Below are 19,914 nucleotides of genomic sequence, written 5' to 3' on the forward strand. Positions count from 1 at the left end.
AAATTTGAAAAAAAAAAAAAAAAAAAAAAACCCAGAAGTCTGTGAACATTTTACAATTTTCTATAATTGTGCATAAATCACTAAAACATCATCATATACTGTATAGGATGCACCAATATTGGATTTTTGGCTGATATACGATATGCCGATATGTTAAAACTTATTTGGCCGATACAAATACCGATATTTTTTCCCCTAGATCTACTTACAGAGACTACATAGCTTTCTTTGTTGTGGAATTAAAATACTACATTATTCTACATGGTCTTTGTCAATTTGGCCTGCTACCAAATGCAGATGCCAAAAAGTAACAGTGCCTTTTATATAGACGAATCATTTTGATGGAATGGCCAATGTCCGATATTTAACTTTATCACCAATATCAGCCGATACTGATAACATGCCGATAATATCGTGCAGTTAAGCTGCACATATAAAATAATGATTGCAATGCAAACTTACATGAAACAAGCACATGGTTATAAATAATGAAGATTCATAATAATAATAAAAAGATTCTTGAACTTTGTAAACTTGCAAAATTGAAGCCATTTTTGAAAAGCTTGATTTAAATTTAGGACAGCATTTTCCTACCTTATTTCTAAACAGCCTAGCTTCAGTGCAACATCTTGATCCATCTTGTCAGCTATTTGTTGCATATAATCACGTTTCACCTTGAGAAAAACAAAATTATATCATCATTTTGGATAGTGCAGAGGATGCATAAAAATTAATTTTGCAAGTCTTAATATAGTCTAACAAATTAAAGCCAACTGGACATGCATTTTTCATTCTTGAAGACATTTTGCTTTTCATGTGAGGAGCTCTCTTAACCCTCATGTCGTCTTGTGGAGAAAAATCAGCCACACATTTATTTTTGTCTGTGCTATTACTTATTTATTTATTTTGGTGCAGTCAACGAAAAAAAAAAAAATTCTGAAAAAGCCTAAAAATACTTATACTTAAAAAAAATAATAATTTAAATGCTCTCTTAACCTCACAGTAACTTTACTACCCACTCATGTGTCTGAGAGGAAAAATTGGCCACAGTGGAATACATTGTAAAAACTAATTTTAATTCCATAGTTACCATATCATAAAATAATGCATTCCTCTCAGAATATTTTTTTCTTTTTATCTTTACTACTAAACTTTCAATTTTTACATGCAATTTTTATATTCCGCTTTTAAATTTTAAAGTCTCTGAAAAAACCTACAGAGACGCAGGTCAGCTCTCCACCAGCAGAGGGACGTCTTCCCGACCAGAGCCGCTGAGGAGTCCCGCCGCTCATCTCGACCAACAAAATCATTTTAGTTTGGATGTAAAAGGCAAAAATTCACTTGTAATGTGCACACGTGAATGTTTAGTACGGCATGGATGCAGGCTGCAGAATGAAACGCTCCACGGGTGACAGCATCTGACTGCAGTCGATTTATCTGAAGGCTGGTTGCCATTACTGAGTGTAGCATGCACCTGCAGCTCGCTCGCATTTCTGGGTTGGTACAGGCAAAAAACAACTTCAGAATGAATAATTCTATCACAGGTAAATTTAAAAATATAAAGAAAATAAAAAGAAAAAATGATTAGGAAAAAAACATCCATGTTTCAAGGCCTCATTTTCAGATACAAATTCTGAAGGGTCCGGTGGTCTGGAAGGTTTTTACAAAACTAAAAAAAAAGTAAAATAATAACTTTGGGCGTAGGAATGGGGGGAAATACCATTTTTTTCTTTGAAAATTGCCATAAAACAAATGTTTTGTGAATTTTTTTTTAACTGAAATGTGGAGTTATTTTAAACAAAAGACCCTAAAATAAAATACAATAAAATTTTAAAAAGTCATTTCAATAGATTTTTTTTATTTCAGGCTGAGACCGTTCTAAAAGATTGACTATTTTTGGAAGGGGTGGAATTAAGGAAAATGTTGTATTTTTAAGCAGTTAATTAAGGTGTTTGATTTTTTCCCCCTAAGGAACATTAAGTTTAAGGACGATACAAGGATTAATGATTTAACAAAGAGTAAAACATCTAAAAAAAAAAAAAAAACTAAAGTAAAGTTATGTTTGTTTTGATTTAATGTTACAATTACCATGTTCTACTTGACTAAGAAGCAACACCATACTTGTTCCAACTTAGATTTTACTTTGCATGATGGATTTTTTTTTTTCAGTTTTCTTGAGACCCTGCTTTGTTTTCTCACCTGGTGATAGAGGTAGTTGAGAGAAGGTTTGTCTTCAGAGAAATGGCTGAGATAACCTTTAGGAAAGTACCGTACCCGCAGCTCATACCTGAGAATGACAAGGGCAGTGTGAGTGGAGTGAAGTCTTAGACTGGCCAAAACCTATGGATGAGGGCTGACCATGTGTCTTGCTCTTGTTTTATAGTGTCACTTTAAAAGAGTGGCTGCCTGCCAACAGAAGCTGAGGAAACTGAGTCAAAGCTGAACGATGTGACACCTGCTACTTGCTATATTGCAGTACACTGGAAGGCACAGTGAAAGGCTACACAGCGAAGAGCTGCTAAGTAAACCATTTAACAAGTGATAAACTTGTAATACTGTAAAGCATAATGGGACGCCAGGAATTACACTGACCCAAAACTGTGTAGGAGGAGTAGCCTAATCAGCCACAGTTGTTTACAGTCTTATTTGTTCAAGAGTGACACATTAGAGACTATGGGGGAAAGAAGTGGGGCAGGAGATGCTACACGCCACTAGAAATCAAAGCCAAAGACAATACGACTAAAACATCGTAATTTATTATGAACAAACTAAAACGAGAAGCAATGATTCCAACTGAGGGAAAAACAAGAGCGCACATTTTGAATAAAAGATGAAGAGCAAAGTGAAAGAACTGAAAGCAAATGAACAGGAAAGATTTAGAGGAAACATGCACGAGAGCAAGAACTAAAAGAGACAGAGTGACTCCATCCCCTGGGCGACTGCTGCAGTTCTAACAATAGCATGGCGGCAGGAGAAACTCCTGTGGGCTTGCAGCTCTGCTGCCATCTGAGGCGCACAGCCTGCAACAACTGGCGGAGCTCCTCTGCTCTATCTTAGTGCTTCCTGTTGAATTTATTACAATTTTGATGACTTCAAGCTCAGGACAAAAAAGAACTGTTCACAATGTAAACTAAGGATGAACAAACATCATAATTTAAATGTAGGCTGAAAATAACATGAAACATCAAGAAAAAGCAGACTGTATAAATCTTCTTTCAGCTTTTCCCTCTTCAGGGGTCTCCACAGTGAGTCATCCTCCTCCATCTCACTCTGTCCTCTGCATCCTCTGTCCTCACACCAACTACCTTCACGTCCTCTCTAACTGCTTCCATATATCTCCTCTTTGTTTTTGTCTTTTTCTTGGCAGCTGCATTTCTAACATCCATCTACCAATATACCCACTGTCCCTCCTCTGGACATGTCCAAACCACTGTCCCTCCTCTGAACATGTCCAAACCACTGTCCCTCCTCTGGACATGTCCAAACCATCTCAGCCTCAATCTATAACTTTATCTCCCAGTTGTTCAACCTGTGCTGGACCTCTGAGGATCTCATTCCTAATCTTATCCATCCTTGTCACTCCTAAGAAGAACCTCAACATCTTAATTTCTGCCACTTCCAGTTCTTTCTCCTGTCTTCTTGTCAAACTGTCTCCAGACCATACAACATAGCTGGTCTCACCACTCTCTTGTAAAATTTTCATTTGACTCTTGCTGCCAATCTTTTCTCAAAAATCACTCCTGAAACTTTTCTCCATCCACTCCATCCTGCCTGAACTCTCTTCTTCACCTCTTTACTACACTCCCCATTTTCCTGAACAGTTGACTTTAAGTACTTGAAGTCCTGCACCTTTGTGACCTCTGCTCCTTGTAGCCTCACTGTTCCACCAGCCTCCCTCTCATTCACACACATGTACTCTGTCTTACTACGGCTAACTTTCATTCCTTAAGTGCATACCTCCACCTCTCCATGTTCTCCTTCACCTGTTTCCTGCTCTCACCACAGATCACAAGAAAATTTCACAAGAAAAAACATGTAAACTCCACCCAGAAAGACCCCCCCCCCCCCCCCCTCCCACCGGGATTGGATCCAGTGACCGTCTCACTGAGAAGCGACCAAACAGCTAATTGCGTCACACATTTTTTTCCCCTTTCTGTCAAACATTTTAAATTATTCTGAATATTATCTTTCACTAAATGTTCTCTATCCAAAATGTAGATACTAAGCAAATTTGCTAACCCTAATTTCTTATCATTAAACTAATTTGACATGGTGTTTTTTTAATATTAATACATTTTTTTTTAACATAAGGGATTTTAATTGATAAGGTCATTAGAAAAATCTAAGCAAATATGTTCTTGTTCTTGGTATTTTACCTTGTTTTATATGGCACCTTGATTTGATTGTTTTTATAACACTACATTTAATTTTTAGCTTTTTATTATAGGATATTGTTGTCTGTACTCTATATGTTGTCTGTCTAGAACAGGTCTCTCTTGAAAATGAGTCCTGGTGACTCAATGAGACTAACCTGTATAAATAAAGGGTGAATGAATAATACCTCTAAGAATTACAGCAGCACATATGTTGAAGTTTTCATTCAGAAAACTACTTTCAATACTTGAAGATACTGGGGCTCATAAGACCTTGTTATACAAAATAAAATATATCGATCTTGCTGACATGATTTGAGATGGTCTTTTTCACATGGACAATTCATACTCTAAAGAGAAACCGCCGGGGATAAGTCCTGATAATTCGTCTCGCTGTCCTCCCACAGCAGCACACGTCACATGCAATCAGAATCAACACAGACAGTGTGATTTTATGAGTGGATGCTTATTTTTAGTTCATGACGGAGGAGTTGGAGGAGGAAGATTTAATACTTCGGTTGTTAACTGAGGAGAAGCACTATTTTGTAAATTTGTCACAAACAGACCATCGCCACTTCCAACAGACTCTGGAGGGAATGTGTCCCTACGCTGCCCGTCCAAGGCACACTCCCTCTTGGTCATTAAAAGCCACTGCTGCCCGGGGGAGGCACACTTGTTTGTTGTATTAGATGCTGCCCTAAGATCAGCTCACAGCAGCCACTATGAACAAGCACGCCAATAAAGCTCTGACCAGTCACAAAATGTTCACCACATAGTGCTGTGACACTAGTTCTGACAGGGGCAATGCACAAGACGAGTCTCTGCAGGAGGTAAGAGAAGAAAACTGAAATTTTTTTCACGCACCCACATCAGCAAGACGCAAGAATGGGGTTTCTTATCGATTATAAATTAGACTTTACTCTGTATATTGAAGTTTTAATAATAAACTGTACCCATTAAAACCTCTCTAAAATAGAATTTAAAAACTAAGTTCAGATTGTTTTAAATCTATCTACCTATTATTTTTCTATGAACATAAAAGCACGTGACTTCAGTGGTAGAAACTACCAACCAAATGTAAATTTATATGATCTTCTACTGACTATTTGGATCTGGTCTTTCAGTTCAGTTTAAACATCCCATAAAGTCATATTGTAGTACCCCTAAAAAAGAAGTTAAGTTAAAGAACTACACAAATTAAGGGTGGAAACAGAGAGTGTATAAAAATACAAAATCCTAACGTTTTACCTCCACTCTTCTTGGGGATGCTGTTTCTCAAATCGCTCCCTCACATGAGACACGCCCAGGTCGGGATGTAACCAATGGAGAGCATCAGAGTGCAAATGGGTGAGACGGAGCCCCAAGGAGGAGACACAGCGTAATTTGTGGATTTCTGCTATCTTCTGTATAACACCCTGGTAACACAAACACATAAATACTGTAAATAAAAAATACTATTTTTTTTTGAGAATTTGGGAGATAAAAAAAGTTCTCACTGTACCCGGACATCTGTAGCATCTCCATGTCTGATATTACTTGCCCAGGTGCTTGGTTCACTGTTTGTCTCAAAGTAATGGAAGATCTTAAGAACTCGATCCATGGATGTTGGAGGCCGCTCCAGACCTCCTGCAGAGCCACTTGTGCCTGGACCACCAGGCATTCCTGGTCGGGATTTAACCCCACAACCGCCCGATGCTGAGTGATTGAGGCTGGGTTCCAGGTAGGAAGACGAAGCCATGCCTGACTCAGATGGTCCTGCTTGGGCTAACTGACCGTCATATTCTGAAAATAAGAGAAACTTTAGTATTACAAAAAAAAAAGAAACTTTAGTATTACAAAAAAAAAAGAAACTTTAGTATTACAAAAAAAAACTACTTTCAAGCAATCTCTAATAAACTAGAATAATAATCATCCAGTAACATAAGCATAGCGATAAGGGTTTATAAACCATGACTAGACCATTTACTATATAAAGTCCATGACCAAAATATGCAACAATCAATATCAGATAAAACAGAATTGATAATTAACAAATTCAAACAAAGTGGAGATTAAAAAGTTCCATCAATCAATAACAATATTCAAAACACTGACCCAACGTTTTTTATTGAGGACCGAGTGGACTCAGGTAGTCTACAATATATTCCTTAGAAATTCTTATGCACTGATCTGCCATAACAATATAACAATATGCTGTGTATATATGTATATATATATATATATATATATACACATATATATATATATATATATATATACACACACTGCCTGGCCAAAAAAAAAAGTTGCCACCTGGATTTAACTAAGCAAATCGGTACAAGCCTCCTATTGGATAATTACTGCGTGGGCGATTATCTTTCAGAAGGCAACAGCTTATTTAACCCCAACTGGTGCAATGAGTTGCTTCTCATTTCTTAAACAACCATGTTGAAAGTCACATCGCGTGGTCATGGAAAAGATGTCAGTCTGTTTGAGAAGGGTCAAATCATTGGCATCAAGCAGAGAAAACAACTAAGGAGATTGTAGAAACTACTAAAACTGGGTTAAGAACTGTCAAACGCATTATAAAAAACTGGAAGGATAGTGGGGACCCATCGTCAGGAAGAAATGTGGCTGGAAAAAAATCCTGAATGATCGTGATCGGCGATCACTTAAATGTTTGGTGAAATCAAATACAAGAAAAACAACAGTAGCACTCAGGACTATGTTAAATAGTGAAAGTAAGAGCATTTCCACACACACAATGTGAAGGTAACTCAAGGGACTGGGACTGAACAGCTGTGTAGCCTTAAGAAAACCACTAATCAGTGAGGCTAAATGGGAAAAAAAGCTTCAATTTGCTAGGGAGCATAAAGATTGGACTCTGGAGTAATGGAAGAAGGTCATGTGGTCTGATGAGTCCAGATTTACTCTGTTCCAGAGTGATGGATGCATCAGGGTAAGAAGAGAGGCAGGTGAAGTGATGCACCCATAGTGTCTACTGTACAAGCCTGTGGGGGAGGTGCTATGATCTGGGGTTGCTGCAGTTGGTCAGGTCTAGGTTCAGGAACAGTATGTACTCAAAGAATGAGGTCAGCTGACTACCTAAATATACTGAAAGATCAGGTTAATCTACCAATGGATTTTTTCTTCCCTGATGGCACGGGCATATTCCAAGATAACAATGCCAGGATTCATCGGGCTCGAATTGTGAAAGAGTGGTTCTGGGAGCAAGAGACATTATTTTCACGCATGGATTGGCCACCAGAGTCCAGACCTTAACCCCATTGAGAATCTTAGGGATGTGTTGGAAAAGGCTTTTTGTAGTGGTCAGAATCTGCCATCATCAATGCAAGATCTTCATGAAAAATTAATGTAACACTGGATGGAGATAGATCTTGTGACATCGCAGAAGTTTATCGAAACAACGCCACAGCGAATGCATGCTGTAATCAAAGCTAAACGTGGTCCAACAAAATATTAGTGTGTGACCTTTGTTTTTTGGTGACAACATTTTTTTGGGCCAGGCAGTGTGTATATATTCTACCCCTGTAAGCAAAAACAATCTTGCTGCACATTCACTGTCATTCAAGTGTGACGGGACAATAAAAATGCAATGTACTCATAAATGTAAAAAACTGTAATCAATCAGAACTAAATATAAAACACAAAACTAAACATTCTTCTCTCTGACTCTGTCACTCATATGTTTTTTTAAGCTCTCCTTGTACCCCAGGCACCACCTCATCCTTTTGTGAGATACTGAACACCCTGACGCTTCCTGCATAACCCTGCCCCTCTCTGGACATCCCAGCTGGATTTGTTGAGTCATCATTCATACAGGAAATCATTTCAGCTGACTCTAAAACTGGAACATCGTGTAAAAGCAAGTGATGCAAGAAAACCTAAGACTGATTTTTGAAAATCTATTCATCCTAAATAAGATCTCTGAAATGGCAATCACTATTTTCAACATAATTGTTTATCGTAATATATTTGGTGAAATAATGTATTTTTTATTAGTTGGCAAACCCAAAAGAACACAGAGACATCTTGCAAACATATAACAAAGTAAGAAAGTCAAGTGACAACACTGTGACACGGTGCTGAGACACAGATTGCAGATGCAAAAGAATTGCTATTTTTAATAATAAATTTGGTTTAAATTTTTTCGTTTTCAAACAAAAATATGGGCAAGAAACCAGAGTGGACCGATTCAGCATTTTATCAGCTTGACCATCAGTCTCCTCTTTAAGAAGGACAGTGTACATATACAGTATATATGACAAACAACAAAATGAAAAAGTATAGACGTCAGGAAGTGTTTTATGCCTCGACTCAGCCTCTACAAAAAATGCAGCACTAGAAGTTTTTGTTTAGCTCGGACATACAATACTTCTCTTGCCAACTGAGAAACAAGGCTGTATTTTTCTTTTTGGAGTGTTACAAATGTCCCATTTCACTTAGAAATTTTTACAGCTTCAGTAATCACACAATGGTTACTTGATTTGACTGTCTTCCTCTGTTACTATTATTTTTAATAACTTGATCTTGATTTAAAGTCTGCGTAGGCACTTTATTAACACAGAGCGGTGGTTATTGAGTTTGGGTTCTAGAAGATCATTGTTGATCTGACCTTAATCTGTTTTGCTTGAAGTGCCTGATGTGTCATCTGTGACAGAAAGCAAATGTTCCAGTGACCTAGTTAAAACAGATCCCAAGTAAATCAAAAAGGCCATTATGGGTTTGCAGGTGAGTGTTTTTGGATTAATACTGTAGCTGGAGCATGAAAAGATCAGTGCATTCTTGAAACAGATTAGAGTAGACCAGATTATAAATTCACTTGATTATTATTTATACTAGGATCATTGAATTAATATGATACTAATAAGGCAAAGTTATCTTACAAAAAGATTTTGGGTTTGAATCTCTGCTGCAGCCTTGAGATATGAACTAACTCCCTGCATCCCTGAAAAAGATTAGAAAGGTACAGAAAATGTATGCTTTCTGAAAAACAGGCACTGAAGTGTAGGAACAAAGTTATTTACGATATGAGATGCGTTACAGAGAAAGGAAGTCAACCATGCAAGTTTTTTTTAAATCACATAAATACTACAACGAGACAACTATCACACACGTACCAGAACCTCAATACTTCATTAAGCTTTACTCAGTTACATTAGAGAAGTAGAAATGTCAACTTTCCATGTATGCATAAAGCCTATTTATTTTCCAATGACACCTTTAGTGTAAATGATCCAAAGTAGATATAAAAGTATGTTCTTAATTTGTTTAAGAAGGGATATTTAAAATGTTGATAATTTCTACTTGTTTCACAGTAAACTATAGTACAGAAAGGACAGAAACTACTCACAGTTTCTACAGAACATTTAGATGAATGAGTTTAATGACGTAAAGCATGAGCATAAAACAGTTTGCGTTTGTTGTTTGATTTTTTTAAATTATGTACAGCATCTAAATATTTTAATTTTTTGTATGTTTGTTACTTAACTAAATTGTAATTTTGTGCATCAGGAAAAAAAATGCAATAAAACTACACAAAATATTAACTTTCTGACTGCAAAACCACATTATAGATTTGACAGTATGAAAATGAATGAATGCTTTGTAAATTGCACCTTGTTTACTTTGTCAGACACAAGTCCACAACATAACACAACTTATTTGAACGCACTCTAATCTGAATGAATTTCTGATTAAACGAAATGAACTTAATTTACAAACACATGCCATGGCACAGTCACAAGGACGAAAATGAAATCAGCTAGACCAAGCATGGAGAGAAGCAGGCATCTGGCAGAGCCCTCAGCTCCTCTCTCAGTGAGGTCCACTAAGTGACAGGCAGCCTGTCAAACCACAGCAGGCCCAGGATGAGTGATGCTCCACACCAGCAGCAGAGGACTGCTTCATCTCCTCGTCTTAACCTGTATCTGGATTACTTGTGTAAGCACAGTCCGGCAAGATCATTCCATTTTTCTTTATCCTTACATTCTCATTATCGTTTTGTTTGAATGCAACAATTTTCCAGCAGGCTTCCTTTTTCGGTTCATTCGTCTTTCCTCTGCAGCTCTTTTTCCTTTCTCCTCCTGTCTCAGTTCTCTTACACTTAGAGCTTTTAGTTTCCTTCTTTTCCATCTTCACTTGATCCTATACTGTCCTATTGAACCACCACGCTTCCTTCCTGCCATTTCTTTTACCCTCAAACCCTCTCTACTCACCTCCTCCTCCTCCTCCTCCTCCTCTCTGACATCCCTTAATCATTTTATCCTCTGCCAAGGTTGTCATCATGGACACCAGAGAACGGACAGGAGAAAGTGTAAAGTCTGAACACCAGCTGTATGTCAATACACACGTGTGAAGAAAGTTTCAGCCCTGTGTGTGTTAGCACACACCTCCAGAGGACCTGACTGCACTTTTTTAGATTTTTCTACCTGGATTATTGAGCATGCATCAGCAGAGCATGCACTTACATAGTGAGGAAATTAAATGACACAATAACATGTCATTTTAGTGGAAAAGGTTATAATATTTACATCCTTAAATTGCTGAATGATGAAATATTGTGAAATTCAATAGTGTAAGTGTTACGTTTAGTCGCCGTGATTCTTTTATTTGAACAAATTTTGATTTCATTCAGTAAAGTCCTGTGAACAAACAAGTTCTGCTATCATTACACAGAATGCACCCACACAACCAGCAATATTACAAGTAAATGTTGAGACAATAAAACATTTGCTCTCCTGATTGACAGCTTGTCACTCAGCTTCTGGATGTTTAAGTAAAACGTGAACGTTCAATGTAAGTGTTATATCTGGACTTCATTCTATTCGGTGCCCTGAGATGATTTCTGTTGTGACTTGGAAATATATAAACTGAAGTGAATTAAAAAACGCTGACAGCTAATAAATACAGATGACAAAATTCAGGTGTCTCAGGGGTATCAACAATTTTAAACACTAAAGATGAAATAAGAAAGTTTTGTTTACCCACTGTATTTTTCACCCATGTGATGTACCAAGTCTGTCGTGTGCAACCATTACATTACAAACAATCATTTTAAATGAGGACAACACTTGAAATACGAAAGCACTGATTTATATAGAAGACGAGCAATACGAATAGTTAATATTCCAACTGTGTACTTGTGATTAGCAAATATTTGATAAACTGGAAACAGTTAACTATATTTGTGTTACCGGTATATGTAGAGATGCACGATCCGATATTAGTATCGGTATCAGTACTGATATAGAAAACAATTCTTGATCGGGTATCGTGACAATGTAACCGATCCATAAGGAAAGGAGCGGATTGCTGTTTATTTAAAATATCTGACAACCAAGCTAGTGAAACGATTGTTTTGTCCTCTTATTTCAGCTCCTTTATTATTTATTTTACATTATATTTAGAATTCCTGAACCGTTTGAAAGGTTGGTTTTATTTTTTTCATGTTTGACCAAAGTTGTCAACCTATTGTTGTCAGTTTCAGTAACTTTATTATTTATTTTACTTTGGATGTTATACTCATAACTGCACTGGCTGAACAAATTAAAGTTGTGTTGTTTTGACATGTTTGACCAAGCTTGTGAAGCTACTGGTGTGTTTAAGTGTGCTGTACTGGTGCAGACCTTTCAATAAATTTGTAATTCAGTACATTTATGTCTGGGTTTAAAAACAAATGTTTTAAGTGAATTCAGCACTGTTTTTCTGTATCAGATCGCTATCGACCAATCCTAAACCTCAGATATCGGTATCTGTATCGGAAGTTATAAAAGTGGATCGGTGCATCCCAAGTTATGTGTAACATGAGATGATATACAAGTGATGGTCCCAGAGCAATCAAGTTGTGACGTCAATTTACGTTTTACAATTTACGTCAAATGGTATTAAACATGAGGTGTTGCTACATCAAAAATAATACCACTAAACAGCAGGAATGGCATTGTAAGAGAGTTAAACGAGAGATGCATTCTTCATATACAAACAGCTACATTATGGTTCAGTTGATATGTTTTATATTATCTATTTTGTTTAATTGTCCAAATGCCTGTAGTAAAACCTGCTTGTAGATTTTGTCTTACTGCTCTGCACACATGGCAAGTTACAAAACTTTAGATGTGCAAAACAAAAACAACAACAACCCACCCACCCCCCACTCACACACAAAAGGCAGAAGTGGCAACATCAGTTTTGGGACAAGTTAATCTACAGTAAAGTGAACCCCAAAATGACAAAAATGCACTTTGCAATACTACTGACTGCAACTGCTTTGAGTACATACTTGGTAGGGGGTGCTGTACATAGATGCAGGCCCCTTTGCTCCAGCAGAGAGGGATGCAGCCGCTGCTCCTGTTCTCCATCTTGTCTGTGTGGAGAAGAGGTCCGGGTTGGGCCACAGAGCCCAGCCAAAACCAATGAACCTCAAAATCAGCATAGAGCCAAAAACTAGGAACACTAATTCCTGTGGCTTTTCACAACTGTAGAAACGATTCATCCAGAAACTGGTGACACTGAATGTGCAGGAAAGTCCAGTTCATTTCTGTCTGTGGCAGTGGAGTCACTACCTTTGCCAACTGATGTGGAGAATTTTAAATTGGAGTAAGAACCACATGTAGGGTCTACTTTTCACAGAAGTCAGAAAGTTCAGTTCATTCAAATCAAACTCACATACGAATGTAAATTCCTTGGTGAAAAGAAAAAAATATTGATCACACGATGTCCCCACAGTCCTCCCCAGTTTGATAAGATGTCTTCATGACTTGAAGAAAGTTGTAGTTGAAGGTTATGGAATCAATCCAGCCAATTTATGTCGTAACATTTATCCACGCAAAATGCATTTTCCATTGTGTAACGTGATACATAATGGTCTTCTATCAGGTAGTTAATTTTTTTAGTTCCTTCACCTCAGGCAGTCAGAGTCTCGCAGGATAGAGATAATTTGCTGGAAGGATACTCATGTAGGGTGGAGGTTTTCTGACCAGAAACTCTAGTTAGCACCTGCAGCTGACAGTTCCCATTAGATCATCATGTAGCCTAATAAATCATCAAACTCAGTTCATCAGTGCAAACTTAATCTAATGTATCAATCGTTGCCAAGAAAATGTATAGCTGGACTCTCTCTTATACATCTATTAATGTTAATTAACTGAGCTTAGTAAGAGCTCAGGATTTCCAGCTCTTGGATATCAGCTCTCAGATTTCCAGGTTACTTCTTGGATAAGCATTACGCCATACAATTACATCAATGTAAAAGTTTCTACAATAAAGAAATACAAAAGCATTTGTTTTCTATGAATCCACAAATGAGTCCCAATGAGATGGAAGAACAAATCACAGAAAGTAGATAAGAGAAACAAGCGTCAGCGGGAAAAAAAACAAGAATGTAGGGCAGAAATGGGTGCATAGAAATGGAGCATAGAGAAGCAGAGGAAGATGAAAGTGGCTATCGCAGGAGGGAAAAGAAGCATAAGGAAAGGGTCCAGAATGAGGAAGATCGATATAGAAGACGACTAAAGGTGGAGCTGAAAAAGAACTAAATTATCTGAAGAGAAAGATCAAAAATAAGTACCGCAAAGAGACAGATGAGGTAATGAAGTGAACAGGATAGACAGAAAGCAAAGAAACCCCAGGGAGAAGCTGAGCCTCACATCCTTGGAGCTTTCTCGTATTTCTCACAGCCTGCAGGAAGTAGATGGGTCAAAGCAGATATCTGATGTTGTTCAGAGACAGAATGTGGCACAGACCATGAATGAAGAGGCAATAGCAAATAAAGCTGTGGCGCAAATCCATACAAGAGAAAAGTCGAGTAAAAAAGAAAAAAGAAATCCCTTTGAAAGTCAGTTAGCTGTGTGCTGATTAGTATGGTTACAAAAGGCATTCCTCTGTAGCATTTCAGGAGAAGCAAGATCGTAACATCATTTTGTTTTGCGTGTGTGTTGGCAAAAAGTCCTCCGTGTCCATGTGATGAAAAAGCTGCTCGGATCACTAACAAGAAGAACCACTAAGAGGGAGGAGAGTGAAGATGTGTGTATATGCAAGCACTTGTGTGTGTAGGGTGAAAAAGAAAGGCGGAGAAAGAGGAGGAGGAGGAGAGAGAAAGAACGAAGGAGAAAACTGTCATAATTGAGACCCATCGAAGTGCAGGTGATTGGACTTTGCTGAAGAGGACTGCTCTCTGTATCAACGCTCTTATAAACAGCCACTCATGGGGCCACATACTCTCAAGGTCTTACTAGGATGCTTTCTGTCCTCTCTTTGTTTTCTCTCCTCCTCTAAACATGTTTTACCAGCTAATGCTGGATGCCAACCGTTCACTTGCTCGGAAATACTCTAATAACAACAAATTCCTCAGATGTGGCAGAGCACAAGAAGATTGCTAACAAACAACTATTCTTCCAGCAGCAAAACTGACCCCAGTTACACTACAGAAGATGTTGAACATAACAATGTGTTATCATTTTTACACCACTGAAAGACTAATATTGATTAAGTGACAGGATTCTGTTCATACCTTTTTCATTCATGTTATTAACTGCCATGTTCGAGCAATAAATCATTGCCAGCATGTATGTTTAAAAGAAAATGAAACTATTAGAATGGATACAATAAATATATAGTTGTATTCTCCTTTTTTATAATTGGTTATCTATATCCATTGAGATGGTGTAGTGAAGCAGTCCCCATACATTGGGCCGAATACAGGTACCAGGCGGCATAAAAAAATACAAATGTTCCCTTTTTTCTATTTGCTTTAGTCTGCATAGTATTTTATATTTGAAAACCAATCACGTCCGTTCACACAATTTTAGTGACTCAGTCGCAGTTTTTTCATGCATTGGTCAATATTTGTGCCATTTTTACAAGCATAAAACTATATAATGGAGAAGTATAATGGGGTTTGGGGGTTTTGTTCACTAGTGAGGGAAAAATGGAGCGTGAGATGGACAGACTGATTGGTGCAGGTTCTGCAGTATTGCGTACTCTGTGCCAGTTTGTTTGGTGAAAGGGGAACTGAGCTGTAGGCCGAAGATCTCTGTTTAATGGTCGGTCTATGTTTCTACACTCACCAATGGCCACGAACTCTGGGTAGTGAATAAAAGAACAAGATTGCAGATACGGGTGGTTGAAATCAATCAATCAACCTTTATTTATACAGGTAAATCCCATTGAGCCTCGAGGACTCATTTACAAGAGAGACCTGATTTCAACAAAGAAAGATGACAACAATGGACAACAGCAACAACAATAAACAGTTATAAAAAAGCATACTACAGTTTGCTACCCTACAGAGGAAATGAGTTTCCTCTGTAGGGTAGCTGGACTCTCCCTTAGTGGCTAACGCTTTAGCCATCTTGTTCCACAGCTGAGATGGGACTGTATCTTAGCTATATGATAAAGCTGCTGATTTATTAAAGTTGCACTACCTCTCGCTGTTCCTCTAAAAGGCACAACACAGCTAAATGAGTTCTGAACCATGGTTTGTTTCAGGGAAGGAGACAGGTCTGTTGGAGCTGCAGCTTCATGGTTCCGAGTGGAGGCTCACTACTGCAGCTTCGCACATGCTTACTAACGTGAAGGCAGCACAGCTGAATGGACTTAGAGCTTTTCTATCTTAACAAGACACTCAAAGCTCTATACAACACAAGCTGTGCATTCACTTACCCATTCATACACTCTACTAGATCAATACAAAGAATAATCAGAGCTTTAAATCACATTCATACACCAATGGGACACACATCAGAGGCAATGAGGGGTTCAGTGTCTCGCTCAGGGATACTTCAGCATGTGACTGCTGTTGAAATCGAATCCCCAACTCTCCCAATGAAGGAGACTGCTCTAGCCTCTCAGCCACAGCTGCCCCCAGCTGAAGAGGATTTTTATTTAATATATGTAAATAGATGTCTAAAAAACAAACTATTTAATATATGTAAATAGTTTAATTTTTTTAGGCATTTATTTTGTACAGTTACAGCTGTTGTTAATAAATGTGGCTGTGTGACAACTGGGACAAAACTTTGACTCAGAAATATATATTTGTTATTACTTTATGGAAAGAAAAAAATATTGAGATATATATCGTATATTGTGATTTATCTTAAAATATTGAGATATATATCGTATATCATGATTTATCTTACAATGTTGAGATATCAATTTTGGCCCATATTGCCCAGCCCTATAATGATTTGACCCTTCTCAAACAGACTGACATGTTTTCCACGACCACGCGATGTGCCTTTCGACATGGTTGTTTAAAAAATGAGAAGCAACTCTTTGCACCAGCTGGGGTTAAATAAATTGTTGCCAGCTGAAAGATAATCACCCATTCAGTAATTATCCAATAGGAGGCTCATACCTATTTGCTTAGTTAAATCCAGGTGGCAACTTTTATTTTGGCCTGGCAGTGTATTTCCAACATGCTATTGTTTTGAAGCAGTATTTTCTGCAGTGACAGCAACCGAAACAAGATTATTCAGTAGACCGGATATAAGTAACACACATTGGGTTTCACTGTCTCTTATCACCTCCAGATGGGACTGTCTAGTTGCAGAGAAACAAGCTCAGGGCTCCCACAGAGTCTGTGTTATGGTGAATTATATTATATCAAATAACTTACAAAATAATATTAATATACATTAAATGACAAAATATAAAATAATTGTATTTAAATTCTAGATGAAATAAAATAATATATGATGCACCTTATTATAGAGGAGTGGTGGTGCAGAGGTTAGAGAAGGTGGGCCTGGGATCGGAAGATCGCTGGTTCAACTCCCGATAACATCAAAATGTGGGTGGGATAAGTGAAGCACCAACACCTGCCTCCACCCTCATTTCCCCACTATGGGCCCTTGAGCAAGGCCCTTAACCCACACCATCTGCTCCCCTGGGCACCCTAGATAGCAGCTCTCTTCTCCACACAGAGGGCTGTGGTAGCTTGGTGGTCTGTGGTTGTGTCAGGAAGGACATCCGGTGTAAAAATAATTACAAAATCTTTGTGTGACTTAGTTCGCTGTGGCGACCCCTGAAGAAGGGAGTAGCAGAAAAAAAAGCACTTTATTGTGTTTTGTGACCTCCACTCACACACACCCTGCCGCTGGTTTGTGGAAAACATTTTATCCATGAAACTGGTCTGTGGTTCAAAAAATGTTAGGGACCACTGGAGTGGGGACTAAAATCTCTCCATTTCCAATAAAACTAATGAGACAGTTTATAGAGAAAAAGGAGGGGGGTGTCAGCACCACAATTTTTTGAGAATCCACAAACATAGGGATCTCTCTGGCAATCTTATTAACACACATCTTTAGAGAAGCACCCATCTCCGCACCCATCTCCAGAGCAGGGGTTCACCGAGCGGAAAGTCCCTCAGTGCCCCCTGGAGCCAAGCCTGATGGAGGCTTCATTGGAGCAAGATGTTCCAGGTGGACCAGCGTCCCGTGCCTCCGGTTAGCATAACCGAGACGGTGACACCGCTCTCCAACTGAGCTCACCAGCATGCGTTCCAGATGGCCGCAGCGAACCACACGTTACGCTGTTGGCGTACACGTTCAGAGGCGGGAAGAGACGGTGGGCCCTCTGACCTTCGGCTCGATCCGCTCTCATAGCGGCTGCTTGCTAACGACGCTATTGGCCCCTGCAGTACGCTCCGTCTACAGGGCAGCTGACGTCATCCTCAACCGGTGCGCCTCTTTTGCTGTCTGCCGCCCCGCATCGTAGCCAGAGAACGAGGTCCCAGAGGTTCTCCTGGCTCATCACTCCACCTTCCTCTCAGGAAAGCTGCAGAAGCTTTTGTTGGAGGGCCTTTTCATCGGCGAGAGATCATTTCAAGATGCTCCACGGCTGCACTACGCCTACCCAGCTCTGCTACGCCAGCCCCTCCCGTCAGACGTCCCCGGGATCTGGAAGTTCTTTTTTTTTCCCGGATTTTGCCAACAGGGGGCTCTCTAGGACAACAAACAGAGCTCAAGGGAGGATAACCAGGTGTCGGTTTGCTGGAGGTGTGTTGATGACACGATGTGAAATAAACATCATTTTATGATGAAGTGTCTTTTAGCCAGGCTGTCAGCACGGATGATCTGACAAGCGGCCCCATCACACACACTCATCACAAATGAGCCTTTTAAGGTTGTTTTCATTCACGGCCAGCGGTGCCAACACGCGCTCCCGCGGCATGAAAGCGTGCATGCAGCTCTCAGCGCCCACCGTTCACGTCAACATTAACGTGAGACCACGGTACGAGCCCAGTAACGCATCTCTCTCTCGGCAGGAGCGACACGCGTTTTCATCGCAGTGGTGTCAAACGTGCGCTCCTGTGGCGTCAACAGTTTCACAAGCTCCTTCATCCTCGAAGAAGGTTTTCTGAATTAATACTGCAGCTCGTAGAATCACTCAAAAGCTCACGTGATTCGCAGCCAAGAATGAACGTGTTTCTACAGACCGAGCCCAGTGGTAACCTCGCCCCACCGATGCCGCGCGCTGCTGCCTGACCGCACCAGCGTCAAAAGCGCGCTCCCGTGGCAATCCTGGCTTAAGGTGTCGCATGAATGAGGGCGCGCACACACGACTCTTCAGGGCACGTCGGCTCATACGTGCACCCGCTCCCCGAGCGTTTACACGGAACAGCTGCACACAACGTGAGCACAACACATGAGCTGTGTCCCGCAGCATCAGCAAACGCACAAACGATCTGCATGCTCGGGGGCGCGCGTTTTTTTCTTTCCCCTTCGGCGCGCACCAGCTCACATCAGCATGCATGTGAGTTTCACAGCATAAACGCGTGCCCGCTTTATAACTTTATAACGAGTGGCAATGAGCACGCGCTCCAGAAGGATAGGCGAACTGTTTTCATCCAGGGATTCACACTGCAGTACAGCTCAAACCTGGTGCGGAGGAACTCTAATGACGTTTTCTGTCATTTCTGAACAGATCTCGTCCCCTCTCGCAGAAGCTCAGGAAATTCTGATTTAAATGTAATTGTCCAGAGTCTCAGAAGAAGAGGAAAACGCAGGGTTCCTCTCTTGTCACTCCCTGGTCCCAACGAACCGGAAAGATGAGATTTATTCTAGATTTGTCAATTTTGAACTGTGAGAAACAACACTCCATTAATGTGACTGAGCCGCTCTGCAGCCGCCGCACAGAACAGGGAGGAGGATGCTGTTTATCTGGACACCTGCTGCTGCTGAGCAGTTTGTACAGACAGGTGGCAGCAGCGCAACTCACGTGAAGCGGTTGAGTGATATCAGCTGTTTCCGTCAGCAGACCTACATCACACATGTCAGATTTCACAGAGGCACACACATTTAACGAGCTGTGGGGGCGCTGTGGTTCTCCACACAGCAGCTCATTTAAATGTTTTTGGAGTGTCGCACGGGGTTTTTGGAATGTGATTCAACACTTGCCTTGATCTGCAGAATCATCAGGGTACATCTCATGTATTCTGAACGGGGGGCGGATGTGATGTCCAAAGACGGTCCTTTGCGGCACGGGGATCTGGGACCTTCCACCCAGAGCTATGGCTCAGACACGGCAGAAATCCTGC

At 39.8% G+C, this 19,914-nt stretch overlaps 1 protein-coding gene across 1 annotated transcript in view; it reads right to left on the minus strand.

Moving 5' to 3' along the window:
• Positions 1-594: 594 nt before the first annotated feature.
• LOC119409505 (focal adhesion kinase 1) overlaps positions 595-19,914 on the minus strand; it is a gene marked incomplete at its 3' end in the record, with an annotated part of 35,876 nt that continues 16,556 nt past the window's right edge. Inside the window, 4 exon segments of the mRNA XM_037676395.1 lie at positions 595-674; positions 2,200-2,287; positions 5,622-5,788; positions 5,875-6,155. Coding sequence (XP_037532323.1) covers positions 595-674; positions 2,200-2,287; positions 5,622-5,788; positions 5,875-6,155 — 616 coding nt within the window.

This window comes from Nematolebias whitei, chromosome 5, assembly GCF_014905685.2.
Source record: "Nematolebias whitei isolate Nwh7 chromosome 5, NemWhi1, whole genome shotgun sequence".
NCBI classification, from domain to species: domain Eukaryota; kingdom Metazoa; phylum Chordata; class Actinopteri; order Cyprinodontiformes; family Rivulidae; genus Nematolebias; species Nematolebias whitei.